At 42.3% G+C, this 18,933-nt stretch overlaps 1 protein-coding gene across 1 annotated transcript in view; it reads left to right on the forward strand.

Moving 5' to 3' along the window:
* LOC307122470 (sialic acid-binding Ig-like lectin 7) overlaps positions 1–18,933 on the forward strand; it is a 42,203-nt gene that overhangs the window by 16,490 nt on the left and 6,780 nt on the right. The window contains exons 5-7 of the mRNA XM_079846451.1: positions 12,416–12,724; positions 12,815–13,072; positions 18,802–18,886. Of these exons, the coding sequence (XP_079702577.1) occupies positions 12,416–12,724; positions 12,815–13,072; positions 18,802–18,886 (652 nt within the window). The remainder of the gene's footprint in view (positions 1–12,415; positions 12,725–12,814; positions 13,073–18,801; positions 18,887–18,933) is intronic.

Genomic DNA, 18,933 nt, shown 5'->3' on the forward strand with positions numbered 1-18,933 from the left:
CATCCTGCACCATATTCCAGGTGGCCGTTACACGTATCAAGCCCAGCTAAGTGTATCAAGCCCATACTAGGCTAAGCGTATCAAGCCCACACTAGGCTAAGCGTATCAAGCCCACACTAGGCTAAGCGTATCAAGCCCACACTAGGCTAAGCGTATCAAGCCCACACTAGGCTAAGCATATCAAGCCCACACTAGGTTAAGCGTATCAAGCCCAGCTAAGTGTATCAAGCCCATACTAGGCTAAGTGTATCAAGCCCACACTAGTCTAAGCGAATCAAGCCCACACTAGGCTAAGCGTATCAAGCCCACACTAGGCTAAGTGTATCAAGCCCACACTAGGCTACTAGGCTAAGTGTATCAAGCCCACACTAGGCTAAGTGTATCAAGCCCACACTAGGCTAAGCGTATCAAGCCCACACTAGGCTAAATGTATCAAGCCCACACTAGGCTAAGTGTATCAAGCCCACACTAGGCTATGCGTATCAAGCCCACACTAGGCTAAGTGTATCAAGCCCACATTAGGCTTCTAGGCTAAACGTATCAAGCCCACACTAGGCTAAGCGTATCAAGCCCACATTAGGGCTTCTAGGCTAAACGTATCAAGCCCACACTAGGCTACTAGGCTAAGCGTATCAAGCCCACACTAGGCTAAGCGTATCAAGCCCACACTAGGCTAAGTGTATCAAGCCCACACTAGGCTAAGCGCATCAAGCCTTCACTAGGCTAAGCGCATCAAGCCCACACTAGGCTAAGCGCATCAAGCCCACACTAGGCTAAGCGTATCAAGCCCACACTAGGCTAAGCGTATCAAGCCCACACTAGGCTAAGCGTATCAAGCCCACACTAGGCTAAGCGTATCAAGCCTACCCTAGGCTAAGCGTATCAAGCCCACACTAGGCTAAGCGTATCAAGCACTCACTAGTCTGAGCGTATCAAGCCCACATTAGGCTAAGTGTATCAAGCCCACACTAGGCTAAGCATATCAAGCCCACACTAGGCTACTAGGCTAAACGTATCAAGCCCACACTCGGGCTACTAGGCTAAGCGTATCAAGCCCACACTAGGCTACTAGGCTAAGTGTATCAAGCCCACACTAGGCTAAGCGTATCAAGCCCACATTAGGCTTCTAGGCTAAACGTATCAAGCCCACACTAGGCTAAGCGTATCAAGCCCACATTAGGCTTCTAGGCTAAACGTATCAAGCCTACACTAGGCTACTAGGCTAAGCATATCAAGCCCACACTAGGCTAAGCGTATAAAGCCCACACTAGGCTAAGTGTATCAAGCCCACACTAGGCTATGCGTATCAAGCCCAAAATAGGCTAAGTGTATCAAGCCCACACTAGGCTAAGCGTATCAAGCCCACGCTAGGCTAAGCGTATCAAGCCCACACTAGGCTAAGCGTATCAAGCCCACATTAGGCTAAGTGTATCAAGCCCACACTAGGCTAAGCACATCAAGCCCGCACTAGGCTAAGTGTATCAAGCCCACACTAGGCTACTAGGCTAAGCGTATCAAGCCCACACTAGGCTACTAGGCTAAACGTATCAAGCCCACACTAGGCTACTAGGCTAAGCGTATCAAGCCCACACTAGGCTAAATGTATCAAGCCCACACTAGGCTAAGTGTATCAAGCCCACACTAGGCTAAGCGTATCAAGCCCACATTAGGCTACGTGTATCAAGCCCACACTAGGTTAAACGTACCAAGCCCACACTAGGCTAAGCATATCAAGCCCACACTAGGCTAAGCGTATCAAGCCCACACTAGGCTAAGCACATCAAGCCCACACTAGGCTAAGCGCATCAAGCCCACACTAGGCTAAGCGCATCAAGCCCACACTAGGCTAAGCGTATCAAGCCCACACTAGGCTAAGCGTATCAAGCCCACACTAGGCTAAGCGTATCAAGCCCACACTAGGCTAAGCGTATCAAGCCCACACTAGGCTAAGCGTATCAAGCCCACACTAGGCTAAGCGTATCAAGCCCACACTAGGCTAAGCGTATCAAGCCCACACTAGGCTAAATGTATCAAGCCCACACTAGGCTAAGCGTATCAAGCCCACACCCACACTAGGCTAAGCGTATCAAGCCCACACTAGGCTAAGCGCATCAAGCCCACACTAGGCTAAGCGTATCAAGCCCACACTAGGCTAAGCGTATCAAGCCCACACTAGGCTAAGCGTATCAAGCCCACACTAGGCTAAGCGTATCAAGCCCACACTAGTCTAAGCATATCAAGCCCACATTAGGCTAAGTGTATCAAGCCCACACTAGGCTAAGCATATCAAGCCCACACTAGGCTACAAGGCTAAACATATCAAGCCCACACTAGGCTAAGCGTATCAAGCCCACACTAAGCTAAGCATATCAAGCCCACACTAGGCTAAGCGTATCAAGCCCACACTAGGCTAAGCGTATCAAGCCCACACTAGGCTAAGTGTATCAAGCCCACACTAGGCTAAGTGTATCAAGCCCACACTAGGCTAAGCGTATCAAGCCCACATTAGGCTAAGTGTACCAAGCCCACACTAGGTTAAACGTACCAAGCCCACACTAGGCTAAGCGTATCAAGCCCACACTAGGCTAAGCGTATCAAGCCCACACTAGGCTAAGCACATCAAGCCCACACTAGGCTAAGCGCATCAAGCCCACACTAGGCTAAACGCATCAAGCCCACACTAGGCTAAGCGTATCAAGCCCCAGCCTATCAAGCCCACACTAGGCTAAGCGTATCAAGCCCACACTAGGCTAAGCGTATCAAGCCCACACTAGGCTAAGCGTATCAAGCCCACACTAGGCTAAATGTATCAAGCCCACACTAGGCTAAGCGTATCAAGCCCACACCCACACTAGGCTAAGCGTATCAAGCCCACACTAGGCTAAGCGTATCAAGCCCACACTAGGCTAAGTGTATCAAGCACTCACTAGGCAAAGCGTATCAAGCACTCACTAGGCAAAGCGTATCAAGCCCACACTAGTCTAAGCATATCAAGCCCACATTAGGCTAAGTGTATCAAGCCCACACTAGGCTAAGCATATCAAGCCCACACTAGGCTACTAGGCTAAACATATCAAGCCCACACTAGGCTAAGCGTATCAAGCCCACACTAAGCTAAGCGTATCAAGCCCACACTAGGCTAAGCGTATCAAGCCCACACTAGGCTAAGTGTATCAAGCCCACACTAGGCTAAGTGTATCAAGCACTCACTAGGCAAAGCGTATCAAGCCCACACTAGTCTAACCGTATCAAGCCCACATTAGGCTAAGTGTATCAAGCCCACACTAGGCTAAGCATATCAAGCCCACACTAGGCTACTAGGCTAAACGTATCAAGCCCACACTCGGGCTACTAGGCTAAGCGTATCAAGCCCACACTAGGCTACTAGACTAAGTGTATCAAGCCCACACTAGGCTAAGCGTATCAAGCCCACACTAGGCTAAGCGTATCAAGCCCACACTAGGCTAAGTGTATCAAGCACTCACTAGGCAAAGCGTATCAAGCCCACACTAGTCTAACCGTATCAAGCCCACATTAGGCTAAGTGTATCAAGCCCACACTAGGCTAAGCATATCAAGCCCACACTAGGCTACTAGGCTAAACGTATCAAGCCCACACTAGGCTACTAGGCTAAGTGTATCAAGCCCACACTAGGCTAAGCGTATCAAGCCCACACTAGGCTAAATGTATCAAGCCCACACTAGGCTAAGTGTATCAAGCCCACACTAGGCTAAACTTATCAAGCCCACACTAGGCTAAATGTATCAAGCCCACACTAGGCTAAGTGTATCAAGCCCACACTAGGCTAAGTGTATCAAGCCCACACTAGGCTAAGCGTATCAAGCCCACACTAGGCTAAATGTATCAAGCCCACACTAGGCTAAGTGTATCAAGCCCACACTAGGCTAAACTTATCAAGCCCACACTAGGCTAAGTGTATCAAGCCCACACTAGGCTAAGCGTATCAAGCCCACACTAGGCTAAGCGTATCAAGCCCACACTAGGCTAAGCGTATGAAGCCCACACTAGGCTAAGCGTATCAAGCCCACACTAGGCAAAGCGTATCAAGCCCACACTAGGCTAAGCGTATGAAGCCCACACTAGGCTAAGCGTATCAAGCCCACACTAGGCTAAGCGTATCAAGCCCACACTAGACTAAGCGTATCAAGCCCACACTAGGCTAAGCGTATCAAGCCCACATTAGGCTAAGTGTATCAAGCCCACACTAGGCTAAGCGTATCAAGCCCACACTAGGCTAAGCGTATCAAGCCCAAACTAGGCTAAGCGTATCAAGCCCACACTAGGCTAAGCGTATCAAGCCCACACTAGGCTAAGCGTATCAAGCCCACACTAGGCTAAGCGTATCAAGCCCACACTAGGCTAAACTTATCAAGCCCACACTAGGCTAAATGTATCAAGCCCACACTAGGCTAAGTGTATCAAGCCCACACTAGGCTAAGTGTATCAAGCCCACACTAGGCTAAGCGCATCAAGCCCACACTAGGCTAAACGCATCAAGCCCACACTAGGCTAAGCGTATCAAGCCCCAGCCTATCAAGCCCACACTAGGCTAAGCGTATCAAGCCCACACTAGGCTAAGCGTATCAAGCCCACACTAGGCTAAGCGTATCAAGCCCACACTAGGCTAAATGTATCAAGCCCACACTAGGCTAAGCGTATCAAGCCCACACCCACACTAGGCTAAGCGTATCAAGCCCACACTAGGCTAAGCGTATCAAGCCCACACTAGGCTAAGTGTATCAAGCACTCACTAGGCAAAGCGTATCAAGCACTCACTAGGCAAAGCGTATCAAGCCCACACTAGTCTAAGCATATCAAGCCCACATTAGGCTAAGTGTATCAAGCCCACACTAGGCTAAGCATATCAAGCCCACACTAGGCTACTAGGCTAAACATATCAAGCCCACACTAGGCTAAGCGTATCAAGCCCACACTAAGCTAAGCGTATCAAGCCCACACTAGGCTAAGCGTATCAAGCCCACACTAGGCTAAGTGTATCAAGCCCACACTAGGCTAAGTGTATCAAGCACTCACTAGGCAAAGCGTATCAAGCCCACACTAGTCTAACCGTATCAAGCCCACATTAGGCTAAGTGTATCAAGCCCACACTAGGCTAAGCATATCAAGCCCACACTAGGCTACTAGGCTAAACGTATCAAGCCCACACTCGGGCTACTAGGCTAAGCGTATCAAGCCCACACTAGGCTACTAGGCTAAGTGTATCAAGCCCACACTAGGCTAAGCGTATCAAGCCCACACTAGGCTAAGCGTATCAAGCCCACACTAGGCTAAGTGTATCAAGCACTCACTAGGCAAAGCGTATCAAGCCCACACTAGTCTAACCGTATCAAGCCCACATTAGGCTAAGTGTATCAAGCCCACACTAGGCTAAGCATATCAAGCCCACACTAGGCTACTAGGCTAAACGTATCAAGCCCACACTCGGGCTACTAGGCTAAGCGTATCAAGCCCACACTAGGCTACTAGGCTAAGTGTATCAAGCCCACACTAGGCTAAGCGTATCAAGCCCACACTAGGCTAAATGTATCAAGCCCACACTAGGCTAAGTGTATCAAGCCCACACTAGGCTAAACTTATCAAGCCCACACTAGGCTAAATGTATCAAGCCCACACTAGGCTAAGTGTATCAAGCCCACACTAGGCTAAGTGTATCAAGCCCACACTAGGCTAAGCGTATCAAGCCCACACTAGGCTAAATGTATCAAGCCCACACTAGGCTAAGTGTATCAAGCCCACACTAGGCTAAACTTATCAAGCCCACACTAGGCTAAGTGTATCAAGCCCACACTAGGCTAAGCGTATCAAGCCCACACTAGGCTAAGCGTATCAAGCCCACACTAGGCTAAGCGTATGAAGCCCACACTAGGCTAAGCGTATCAAGCCCACACTAGGCAAAGCGTATCAAGCCCACACTAGGCTAAGCGTATGAAGCCCACACTAGGCTAAGCGTATCAAGCCCACACTAGGCTAAGCGTATCAAGCCCACACTAGACTAAGCGTATCAAGCCCACACTAGGCTAAGCGTATCAAGCCCACATTAGGCTAAGTGTATCAAGCCCACACTAGGCTAAGCGTATCAAGCCCACACTAGGCTAAGCGTATCAAGCCCAAACTAGGCTAAGCGTATCAAGCCCACACTAGGCTAAGCGTATCAAGCCCACACTAGGCTAAGCGTATCAAGCCCACACTAGGCTAAGCGTATCAAGCCCACACTAGGCTAAACTTATCAAGCCCACACTAGGCTAAATGTATCAAGCCCACACTAGGCTAAATGTATCAAGCCCACACTAGGCTAAGTGTATCAAGCCCACACTAGGCTAAGTGTATCAAGCCCACACTAGGCTAAGCGTATGAAGCCCACACTAGGCTAAGTGTATCAAGCCCACACTAGGCTAAGTGTATCAAGCCCACACTAGGCTAAGCGTATCAAGCCCACACTAGGCTAAGCGTATCAAGCCCACATTAGGCTAAGTGTATCAAGCCCACACTAGGCTAAGCGTATCAAGCCCACACTAGGCTAAGCGTATCAAGCCCAAACTAGGCTAAACGTATCAAGCCCACACTAGGCTAAGCGTATCAAGCCCACACTAGGCTAAGCGTATCAAGCCCACACTAGGCTAAGCGTATCAAGCCCACACTAGGCTAAGCGTATCAAGCCCACACTAGGCTAAGCATATCAAGCCCACACTAGGCTAAGCGTATCAAGTCCACACTAGGCTAAGCGTATCAAGTCCACAGTAGGCTAAGTGTATCAAGCCCACACTAGGCTAAGGCCCAATCCCAATTCTATTCTATACCCCTTCGCCTTCCCCTACCTGTTCCCCTTGCCCCTTGAAACAGAGTTCCAAGGCGTAGGGGTGAAAATATTCCCCTAAGAAATGGGACACCATTACACATAATCATACCCCGTTTCTTTTATAATAAAATCCTGTGACATTTAACCAGTATGAACAGCAATGAAGTGTGTAGTCTATATCTAACAGATCAGACGCGAGCACGTTTAACAAATTACTCACTCCCAACAGAGTTTTGCGCTGTATTTGGACTTAATAAAATGGCGCTAGTTTTCAGTTCAAAAACATATGAGCCAGAGTTTCCTAAGATGATACAGAATACAGAACATACAAGACTAGTGAAGCCGCTTTTCCATTGGACCAAACTGTTCTCTATGTTTATTAACCGTTCTCTTCCGTGCTGGTCCGAGCCGGCCGGTACGGATATGGTTTCGTTATCCACTGTGGTGCTGCGATAATGTTCATACATAGTCAGTCGTTGCCTTGGTAACGCGAGAGTTTACAGACGATATGTATTGTAAATATCGACTGCGTTATGAAGGATGACCAGATATATATTTTTTAATTATTATTAATATGTGTTCAAATCACCCAAATAGTGTGTTTAGCAAGCTATGGAGAAACGGCAGCCAGGCGACACGCAATAAGTGATCGATCCCGAGTGGCAGCACACACACATTCTATGCAGCACGGTAGTCGGTGGAGGGAAACTCCTCATACCCCTTCGTTCGAAGTGTGGTCCTAAAAAATCTTAGTTTGAAGGGCTATCTGGCCCTTCCCCTTACCCCTATCACTCCAGCCAAAAAAGAATCGAGACAGATTTTAGATTTAGCTTGTTTTAAGCAAAATAATAATATTTTTTAGGGTGTTTTTTTTCTCTCCAGAAAACAAGACCTCATTTCTTATGCCATTTCACTTGTCTAGTAAATGTATCTTGAATTAAGAATAATTTATATATTTGAACTGGAAACAAGTAAGATACTAAGTAAGAAAAGCATAAGGTTTGCTTCTTCACACACTATGGTACAATAACAGCTTACCTGTCTTTCACAGTGAGAGCATAAGTCTCTTCACAACTGGGTCCTGGCTCTCTTTCTGACACTAAATGAAATTTGTTACATTTATTTCTCACCACAAATATCCCCTTTTTACAAAGCTTTCAAATCAAGTCAAGTCAGTTTCATTAATGTATTGCTGAATCATCAGGTATCATTAATTATCTCTGGGCATTTTTCATTGAGCAGGGCTCTTCGTTACTATTACTAGTTCTTCTGAATGACAATCCTACCTGCCCATTCTGGTGTGTTGGGCTCATTACTGGTGCTTGGTAACGTTACTGGGCCTTGCTCTTCACTGTTAGCAGCAAACCGGACTAGAGGTGCCTGCTGCTGAAGAGCTACAAGAAAAAGTTTGATACATGAACGTGGTTTGCAGACAACGTTGTTTTGCACGGTCGCTAGCATCTCGCACTGCTCCTAACTACCTTGACGTTAGCTTACTTACCGGCCTCGTCGTCTTCATTTGTTTTTTTGAGGAAAAATGTGCTCAGCTTAGAACATTTGGCCGCGTCAGTTTCCAAAGCTTTCTTCTTTTTTATTCTGGCCTTTTCAGCGCCGCCTCTGCGCTTCCTATTATCCATTTTTATCTGACTTTTTTTATTTTGAGCAACTTGCAAGGTGCTGTGTCGGGGGCGGGGCCAGGGAGTGAAAAGATAATCACGTCATCATTAACCTGCAGGCTGCACTCTGCGAGAAAATATTAAATAAAAAAGAGTGGGACTGCGGTAAAATAATAAATAAAAAGAGTTGGACTGCGGTAAAATATTAAATAAAAAAGTGGGGCTGCTGTGAGTGCAGGCAGCCTAGGGACAGCATCCATATTTCAACCCAGTGCCATGATAACAACGGCCCTCGTGGCCAAAAAAACAGACCGGCCCACCGGGAATGTTCCCGGTGCTCCCGATTAGCCAACCCGGGCCTGGCCGGCGTTCTGACACATGACCTGGAAGCGAGGAGCTTTGTTTAAAAGCAGAGGAAGATGCCCCATATCTGAGCTGTCATGCTTTAGGTCTTGGCGTAGTGGTCAAAATGGTGCTAAAGTGTGCATTTCCTGGATGCCCGAACACAGGCTCTACGTCATATTCTCGCGCATGCGTCGTGGTGCTTCGTGAGTTCACGTCAGAGGCCCAGACGGAAGACAAGAACTTGTTGAATAAAGTCGTTATTTTGTTTTGTTTTTTTGTGCATTAAAACTTCTCGTCGCTTCATAAAATGATTGTAGAACCACTGTAGTGAGATGGACTTGGTAACGACGTCTTTAGTACCTTTTATGGGTCTTGAGAGAGGAAATGTCATTGCTGCCAATGGAGGCCTTTCTGAGCCATCGGATTTCAACAAAAATATCTACATTTGCATTCTGAAGATGAACGGAGGTCTTATGGGTGTCGAACGACATGAGGGTGAGCAATTAATGACAATTTTCATTTTTGGGTGAACTAACCCTTTAATGCAAAGAATTCTCTCACACTGTGCTCTAGAAACATACAAAATCAGCTTTTTTGTTATTGAACAATATAAATTTACAAACTCAAGTAGGGAACAATAATATGCATATGAAAATATAAACAATTACACAAATAACCATTACATTTCCAGTCGTATATCTATCACACATATACAGCTGCAGCTCATGCGAGTGAAAGCGAGGGCCTGAACTAGTTGATACAGGAAATCAGTAGCCTAATAAAATACTAAACTTAAATGTATTTAAATACAAATTACATTTTATTAAATAGTATTTTGTATTTCAAATAGGCCTGTATCTGAAATACTGGCTATCACTGCCCTTGGTTCGTAACTGAATGAATCAGCATCTTTAAAGATGTTCCCTTGGCGCCTTCTACTGGTGTAACAATGTAATTTTTTTTTTTATTATTAATGCAAAAAATATATAAAAAAATTGTAAATACAACTCACAACAAGTATAAAACAAAAACATAAGAATATGAAAATTAAAGTAAGTCATGCCAGGGGTAAAATTACAACAATTTAAAGTAACAAAAAGCTTCATTGGTCTTTCTTGCTTTTTTTTTTTTTTTTTACGTGAATGTGATATTTTCCCAAGTAAAATAAAAAGTTGTACAAGGAAGCTCATCATACTTTTGGAATCAACATTGTCTTGTACAAAGAAAAATACTACGTCATACAGATCAATTTGTATACATGTTCCAAACAATCTAGAAATGAAATTAGAAACAAACCAACTTTTTTTTTTAATATATACAATCAAAACAAAGATGAGTCAGATTCATTGGCATTGCCACAGAATTCACATACGTTTTCAATATTCACATGGAAACGTTTAAGTAACTCCTTAACAGGGTAAATTCTGTTTAAATACCTCTCTAATTGTATTATTAATAAAAAACTTTGTTTGTAATTGACCATACTCTTTCCAGTTAATATTTTCATATTTAGTAGACCAAAGCACTGTTGAACAAGGCAAATAGTTTGTTTTTAAAATATTTCTAATATATGTTACTGCATTTATCTATTATTATATGAATATCCCCAATAAATATCGTATCACTACAAAAACTGGTTTGACAATCAACGTTTAAAAGATAAAATCCAGGATTTCGTAATAGTGATACAACTCTGCCAGGGATTGCATCAAAGATAATAGCATTATTCTTTTGGCCTCACAGGAATAATACATTTATTGAGAAATTCAGAAGCAACTGACTAACAATAAGAATTCCATTGTCGTGCCAAGTCTTATTAAAGATTGTTTGTACAAGATATCTTTGTTATTCCATATAAAGTATCGATGCGGTGAAAAGTTATGTTTATATATTGATTGCCAAGCCAGCAGTGCCTGCTTATGAAAGTTTGCCAGTTTAACTGGGATTTTTTCAACCGGAAAATTACATTTCAAGAGTTAAATATGTAATTTGGGAAAACATTCCATATATTATCTTTATTTTTAATAAATTCTATTATCCATTTAATCTTAAACACATTATTGAGATCTGTAAAATTTAAAACTTCAAGGCCACCAAAGTCTCTATTATTATTTAGAATATCTTTCCGTAAATAGTGTACTTTCTTCCTCCAAATAAAATGAAAAAGAATCTTATCTAATTCCCTAACAACATTTGGAACGTCTGCTGACATACATATATAAACAGACCTTGAGATCCATTTAGGGACAGATCTCTCATAAGCCACATCTTGAATCTGTTTTAAATTTTCTCAATAATAGGCCCAAAATGTAACTGGCTTCTTTAACTCAAATCTTTACATACCTTTATCCCAAGGCATGTGATATTGTCTTAAATTGGTATACCACACATTTCTTTCAACACACAGTCTTTAATAGAATAAAGTGGACTTATTCTTATTCATCTTTAATCCAGAGATTTCAGATAATAATGATGAATAACTTCATCCAATTAGTCACTATTTTTGACAAAAATTGTGGTATCATCTGCTAATTGGCTAAGTTTAATCTCTTTTCCAAACACTGAAATTCCTTGAAAACTTACTTCAATGTAACATGGGAAAACAAAAAGCTTTCTTTAACGTCAGTCACACGCACACTTCCTGTGTTAGCTGAGAGAAAAAATTGTGTCAAAATTGTACCTTTAGGTACCTCTATACAGCACACATTTTGATAGCACATGATAAAAATGCTTCCACATCATTTCTTGGTTCATTTGGGAACGTGTTACTGATTAAAAAATATATTTTTTGACAATGGTATAGAATCAAAGAGAAAATTCACAAAATAATTCACAAATCTTATTAATATTAATTCACAAATCATTAGACAATGCTCAGAGAGCAAAACTTTTTAAAAAATGTCAAGATATCAAAAATAAATATATACAACTATAATTAGAGCTTATATCGTGCACTAATACATGATAATATGAGAAAGTCCAAAGACATCCTTGAATACATCTCATTTTACGATCCCAGAAAAGGAAGACCCACTTTCAAATGGTGCTTGATGTGACTCCCACACCTTATCGGCTGTTCTTTGATTCTTTTTGAACCATTCTTGATTGCAAACATTTAAAGAAATGTACTGAAGGGTCTTAAGAAAACGTTCCATTGCCTGAGGGTAACACTTTGCTGTAGAGGGTTAAAAGGACATATTTGTACCTTTTTTTTACTCCTAAAAGTTTCAAATTAGTATCTAATAACAATACCTTAAGGTACTACTTTGAACCTTTTTGCGGTATTAAAAAGGTACAAAGATGTGCTTTTAAGAGTACTGCCCCAGTGACAAGCTCTTGTAACCCTAAAGGTACAATTTTGACACCTTTTTTTCTCTGTGTGTACCCAGAGTAAGCTGCAAACTTGATCAGACTTCATGTCTGAGTTTTGTTTTTCCAAAAGTCTTTAGTAATTGTATCATCTTATTAATGTATTGATAAATGTGTCCTGGAACTTATTTGTATAATTACAAGGTAACAAGGGCATCTAGAAATAAAGTGCAACCATTATTATTTGTAAATGTAAATGAGTTTCTACAAATGAACACCATTCTTTCTCCTCTCCATATCCTGATAGACTCCTTGGCTGAGCCGCATGTGAATTTGCCGGTACTCAGAGAGGGTGAGGTGGGGAATTTGACTTGCACCGTTCCAGTGCCTTGCCCCGGTAACTATCCAAATGTAACATGGGATCCTGCATTTGGTGGCAACATAACACAATGGACACAGTTAAATGCTGATGGGACACAGAGTGTTTCTGCCATTTTGAACTTCGGCCCATCATTCCGTCATCATGAGCTGAACGTGAGCTGTGTTTCCATCCATCTGCTAAACAGACAGGACAAACCAATGCTCAGCCACAAGACCGTCATCCTCAATGTGGAGTGTGAGATTTTAACCCAACACAGTTTGCAGCTTTTCTCTTATTGTGGTCGTTCTGAAAATACACACTGATTCTTCTTTGTCTGGTCCACAGATCCTCCTAAGGAAACATGGATCTCTCTTACAGGCTCAGTCGGCCTTGGTAATAAATTAACCCTCACCTGTCAAAGTAATGCCAACCCTCCGACGGACCACAGGTGGTTCTTGAAGAAGGACGGCAGAGTGGAAGAAGTGGGTGCCTCTCTTGTGCTTTCCTTTACTATGGCCCATGAGAATACTGGGGAATACACTTGTGAGGCACAGAACCTACACGGTGCAATGAACTCCACAATCCTACCGATCAATGTCCCAGGTCAGTCTGTGCTTGAGGCTGCACTGCAGAGCAAGGTTCCTCAAATCCTGCCCTGCCACTGTCATGCGTGGTTTAGTTCAGATCCTGATCAAATGCACCTACCTGCAATTTTCTAGTAACTCTGAAGAGAGATTGTCTTATTATTGGGAAATAAGAGGGTTTGTGGGTCTTACCATTGGAGAAAGTATAATGGCTAACTTGGATCACGTACGTGTGCCTAGATAACCACTCACATTAAAGCTTTGATGTCATTGAATTTCACGCAATCGAAATGTCACGCAATTGTCTCTCGTACTCATACATTTAATTTGTACAGAGAGTCTGGCCACTCTCCATTGAACAAGCGTTAACTTCCTTGAAGGTGGGTACTCTGTTGAAGTTTAAAACTATTGGATCTGCCCAGTGCCACTCTGGATCTGCCATAACCAATCGCTAATGTTTGGTCGTGACGTATGTCACGCGCCGTTCGCCTTTGATTCTCACATTAACCCTTTCGCACGTACGTTCTAAATATTCAGACTGGCAGCCTGGCGTGAGTTTTTTTTTTTGCGACCGTTATTATGCAATGACATGCGTTCTAATTTCCATGGTAACACATCAACCTTGACACGTGAGTTTTTGCAGTCACAATGGCGCTCATGGTGGATGACCGCGTGCAGGTGAACACTATGAATGTTTTGCTTTATTTTTTTAATTCAAAACCTCTCACATTATTTGTTAGCGTGTACACACTATGGTTGACATGTTTATGTTGCTATTTTTTCCCACTGCTTTGAAATTCGCTTGCACACGGCATTTTGCATCTCCCTCACAACATCCGCGTGACAATTGGTGAGTATATTTTAGTTTTCATTTCCTATTTTGGAGCACATATAATTATTTACAAGCATGCAATAAATATGAATAAAGATGTTTTAAAAATTCTCTTGTAAAACGAACAGTACTCAATAATGTGGACGTTCAAATGTCATGTTTGTCGTTTTGCACATTGCAAATATGCTCCGTGCATTCGGTAAAGTTATTAGGGTTCAGTTGACTTGATACGTAACATGAATAAATTATATATTATTTATGTTTTAGTGTTAATATTGTTACTGAGTTTTATATCTCACTAGCAAAGCAGAATGGTCACGCCTCACTATTAGCTTGCATATATATATAGTTTACATGATGTCAAATACCATGTACCTTTTCTCTGCTTTACTAGTGAGAAATGTGTTGTATAAGTTTAGTATAATTCAAACGCATGTCATTTGTTAAAAAGAAATTGCAAAATTTACACATTTCATTCATGTTTTATTAAATCTTCAATTTAAGCTAAATGTTTTTTGTTTAAACTATTATACATACATACACACTTTCTAATAAAATTACAAAAATTATAAATATGATTACAATGAACAACAATCAAAATAGTATTATAAACAAAACAATAAATATACTCTGGTAAAAAAAATCTTTAAAACAAACTATATACATATGTTTATACTAAATAAATTACAAATATAATTACAATTAATAAACATAAATAAACTCTGACTTTATACACATTTAATATTTCTTCAGTGTGTGGTACTCCTCAAAGCAAGGGACCGCACACAAGGGAGTGTTGCACGGCACACACATGTGCTTGGTAAGACGCCTCTGCTTGCTCTTCCGTGTGCTGGAGAGGCAGACCTTGCAGTGCCGCCTGGTCCTGCTGCCCTGGGAAGTGGTCTGAGGGACTTCAGAGAGAAAATGCCTGGCCGTAAGGCGCAGAGGAGTGTCTAAGGCAGATCGCCCTCCTTTGGCTGGACACCGCGGTGTGCTGTACTCCTCCAGCAGCCCTCTCATCAGGTTAGTCCTGAACTGCAGGGAGTAGGGCTGTACGATTAATCGAAAAATAACCGAAACCGACATTCAGAACCTCTAACCGACGTAATTTTCCCATGTCGGTTATTTCGTTTTTTTCCCTTTAAAAACATACTGCCGCGCCACGTGCACACAGTCACGTGACTCCACCCCGTCAATGTCCGTCGTTTGGACACATTTTGGCTTCAGTAAAGACGACACCGAACAAAATCGAGTTAAATGTAAACACTGCAGAAAGACAGTTTCGACAACTAAAGGTAATACAAGCAATTTGTTTCAACACCTGGAGCACAATCACGTTACCGAGTATAAACAGCCCTGTCAGGGGAAGTGTATGTGACCATTTCATTCGTGAAGCCAATCCTACACATCCTCAATTCACGAGTGCTGGCTGAGGAGGAAGATGAGACAGAGCTGACCAAAACGCTCAAAACCAGCATCCTTGAGTACCTTAAGCGGAAGTACTCAGACCCCACAACAGAAGAGCTACTGGACACTGCCAGTTTTGTTGATCCAAGATTTAAAACCTCATACATTTCTGCGCAGCATGTTCCCACCATTCAGGAGAAAATTAAAACCGAGATGGAGTCAGCAGCTACAGTCCACAGGGAAAGTCCTGCAGAGAGTGCAGAGAGTACAGAGCCCTCAACTTCATCTGAAGCAAAGAAGCCAAAGAGGTCACTGGGAAGTTTTTTCAAAGGAAGTGTGGCAAGTCCTTCAACTGCACCCACTTTGTCGCTTCAGCAAACAATAGAAGCAGAGCTGAGTAGTTACTTGGTGTCCCCCTTGCTGGATAGTGAGGAAAATCCACTGGAATGGTGGAGAAAGCATCATGTATACTTTCCCACTCTAAGTAAGGTGGCAAAAATGTATCTCTGTATACCAGCCACTAGCTCCCCATCAGAGCGGGTTTTCAGCTCAGGAGGAAACATTGTTACATGTCTCAGATCCTGCCTGAAACCTGAAAATGTAAACATGCTAGTGTTTCTTAGTAAGAACCTAGAATAAATACTTGTGCATCTAGAGTGACAGGACTAGATCACTGAGAGGATGATCATATGCAACACAGTCTGCTGATCTATCAGAGGTGCCCTGTCCAAGCCTTGCTCTTGCTCTTAATCAGCAGTGTTCTATTTACATTTTTGCACATGGCATTATTTAAAATATTTGTTTATATAATATTTGATACTCGAAACCACGATCAGCAATGCAGCGATTGGCTGGCGTCAAGACAGCAACGTAATGACATCATATAATTAAAAAAGCCACCTGGCAAAAAACTTGACAAATTATACAATAAAAACCCCACAAATTTCTGGACCTTTATAAGGAAACAGCCAAACCACCATAAAAGTTATTATTGATAAATTATACAAATTTTTTTTCGTAACATGATTACCAATTATTTATATTCACGATTTTATACAGTATTTGTACACCCTTTACATTTTTATTTCAATGTTGTAATTTAATTTTTAATTCAATTTGGAGCAGATTTGTAACGTGACCGTATTAAAGTTTCTTAAGGGTCAAGATCAAATGATCTGCATCTCTTGCGCTGCATCAAGCCATCCCATAATATCCGTGATCACTTAAATGAATGCACGGCTCAGAGTAACTGTACAACACATGTGTAAACCTCCAATAAAATTATAAAGTAATTATTCCATCACAAATAAATCGCTCAATCAAGTGGCTGTGTCTATATTATTATATACAACATTATAATATTATATACATTCTCATATGCATATACAATATAACATTTTTATATTATTATTATTTAAAATTATTATTATTGCCCCTGGTTCAGTAATGAACTCTTGTAATAAAGTAGTAGTGGCTGGGACAGATTTTAAGTATCAGCTCAAGATGCAATCTAATCCTGTTTACATGGAATAAGCCTGCTCATGAGCAGGTTTAGCCTTACGGACCTGTTACTATGACAGCAAGTCCAGGATGAGCTTCGAAGAACCAAAAAATCCGAGATCATGTCAAATCGTCAACAATCAAATCCAGCTAACTGAGTTAGCGACGTACGAAAAACGGACCCCAGGTCCTCTCTCGTCCTTCTCCAGTGTTGCTCATCCTTGCTCATATGCCTCCGGTCTCGAGTCCTCTCATGAGGGAGCACGATGTGTCTCATTCTCAATCCCGCACACCGATCTCGCTCACTCCTCCCATGTCTCGGCCACTCGTCCACCTCACCACACTCCGGCTTTAACTTCTGGACATTCGTCAGCGATGCCAGTGCCACACACTCGCATCTTTCACCGCCGCCATTACTGAACTACAACTCAAACTAGTGCACGACATCAACGTCATCGCTCTCAGCCACTCCCTCTGTTCGCTGATTGGACCGGTAAAAAATTGTTGGGGAGAAAACCTAAGCATATACAGCAGTCCCAGACGTAGTACTGAAGAAAAATGAAAATTGAGCGGAAGTATGTAGGAGGTACAAGGTCCTTGACTTCTCTTATAAAACAGCATTGTCACCCGCCCCGTCCTCCACAGACTCGACGCTCACGCAAAGACGTGAATAGGCATTCTGCGGCGTGATTCGCACGAATGACTCGTGACTCCGAGTTGAAAAATCTGAACTTTGGCGGATATTCGCGCCGCGTTAACCAATCAGGAGCATTCTCTAGTAGTGACAACAATGAGGACAAAATTATATGTGGATACCCGGAGCGGTACAATACATCTTCATACTTATAGAAACAGGAAGAAAAAAGGATCTTGCTTGGAAGAAAGTGAGTGAGGAGGTCGGACAATCTGGTAAGTAAAAAAAACACTCTTTACTCAATTTGAGTTATACATAGGGTGATTTCAGGGTGATTGGGACATTATTTGAAAAAGTGTCCCAATCACCGTGAATTCACCCTATTGAGACTACAAGCTAGTTAAAGCCGGCAAATGGAGCTTATTCGCCGTATTTTAAAACAATCTATGTCATTTCGCAACGAGACGAGCTGACTGGAAGAAGCCCCTCCCATGACGTTTAAATCGCGTCTGTTGTGTAGTGAATTTCACGCACGAATGAAACGAGTAAACTCAATGTTAAAAGGCGCCCAAATACTCACGATTTATTCACTTCATTCATATCTGGTGTGAATTAACGCACCATTAAATTATATACAGCACATTTAGGAGCAAAAATGCTGAAGATTAGCCGATAGACTCTCGATTCATTAAATGATAAGCTATTTCCTCACAAATTTATTCATCGTAGTGAAGCCGATCTCCTCCATGGCATCCATTAAAAAAAACAGCCTCTGGTGTATACAGCAGCGTTAGCTAGCTTTACGCTTTTTTTCGGCTAAGGTTGCAGGCTTGTCTTCAAGTGGCTTTGCACTGAAGACCTTGATTAGCTTGTTCAGGTGTGTTTGATTAGGGTTGGAACTAAACTCTGCAGGCCAGTGGCCCTCTATGAGCGGATTTGAGGAACCCTACTGTAGAGCTTCACCATATATTTGTGCATTACTGTTTTGCTCAATCGCTTTGGCTCAATTCTCAAATTAGATTTTTTCTTCTTAAAAAAAGAAGTACATGGCCTTTCAATACTTAGTTTCTTGTTTGCTTAGTTTTGTTTTTGAAAAGAGTTAGTATAGTTTTGGTGGCACTGGCCAATTTAATGACACAATAACTAGGTTTTGAAGCATGAATTAAATGCTTTGAGTGAGTTACTACATTTTACAGACATGCAGTAGTCATTATTTCCCATAAAATCATTTTAACAATTGCATGTACAGTTTAAAGAATATTACGACTGTTTAAAAAAATGAGCCAAAGCGACTGAAAAAAATTATTAGTTATGCATGTTGAGACATTAAACCGATGCAATGAACGGGCACAAAAAGTTCTCTTTGTTTTTGCAGACATATCATTCACTGTTTTCCCTGCAGTTTTGGCACCGCTCTCATTGCTTATATTTGCAATTTCTTTTCTTCTGATCTACAAAAGGTAGGGTCTCGCTAGATATTAAATGATAAATTATATAAAATATAACA

The sequence above is a fragment of the Gobio gobio genome (genome assembly GCF_949357685.1).
Source record: "Gobio gobio genome assembly, contig: scaffold_128, whole genome shotgun sequence".
Classification (NCBI taxonomy): Eukaryota; Metazoa; Chordata; class Actinopteri; order Cypriniformes; family Gobionidae; genus Gobio; species Gobio gobio.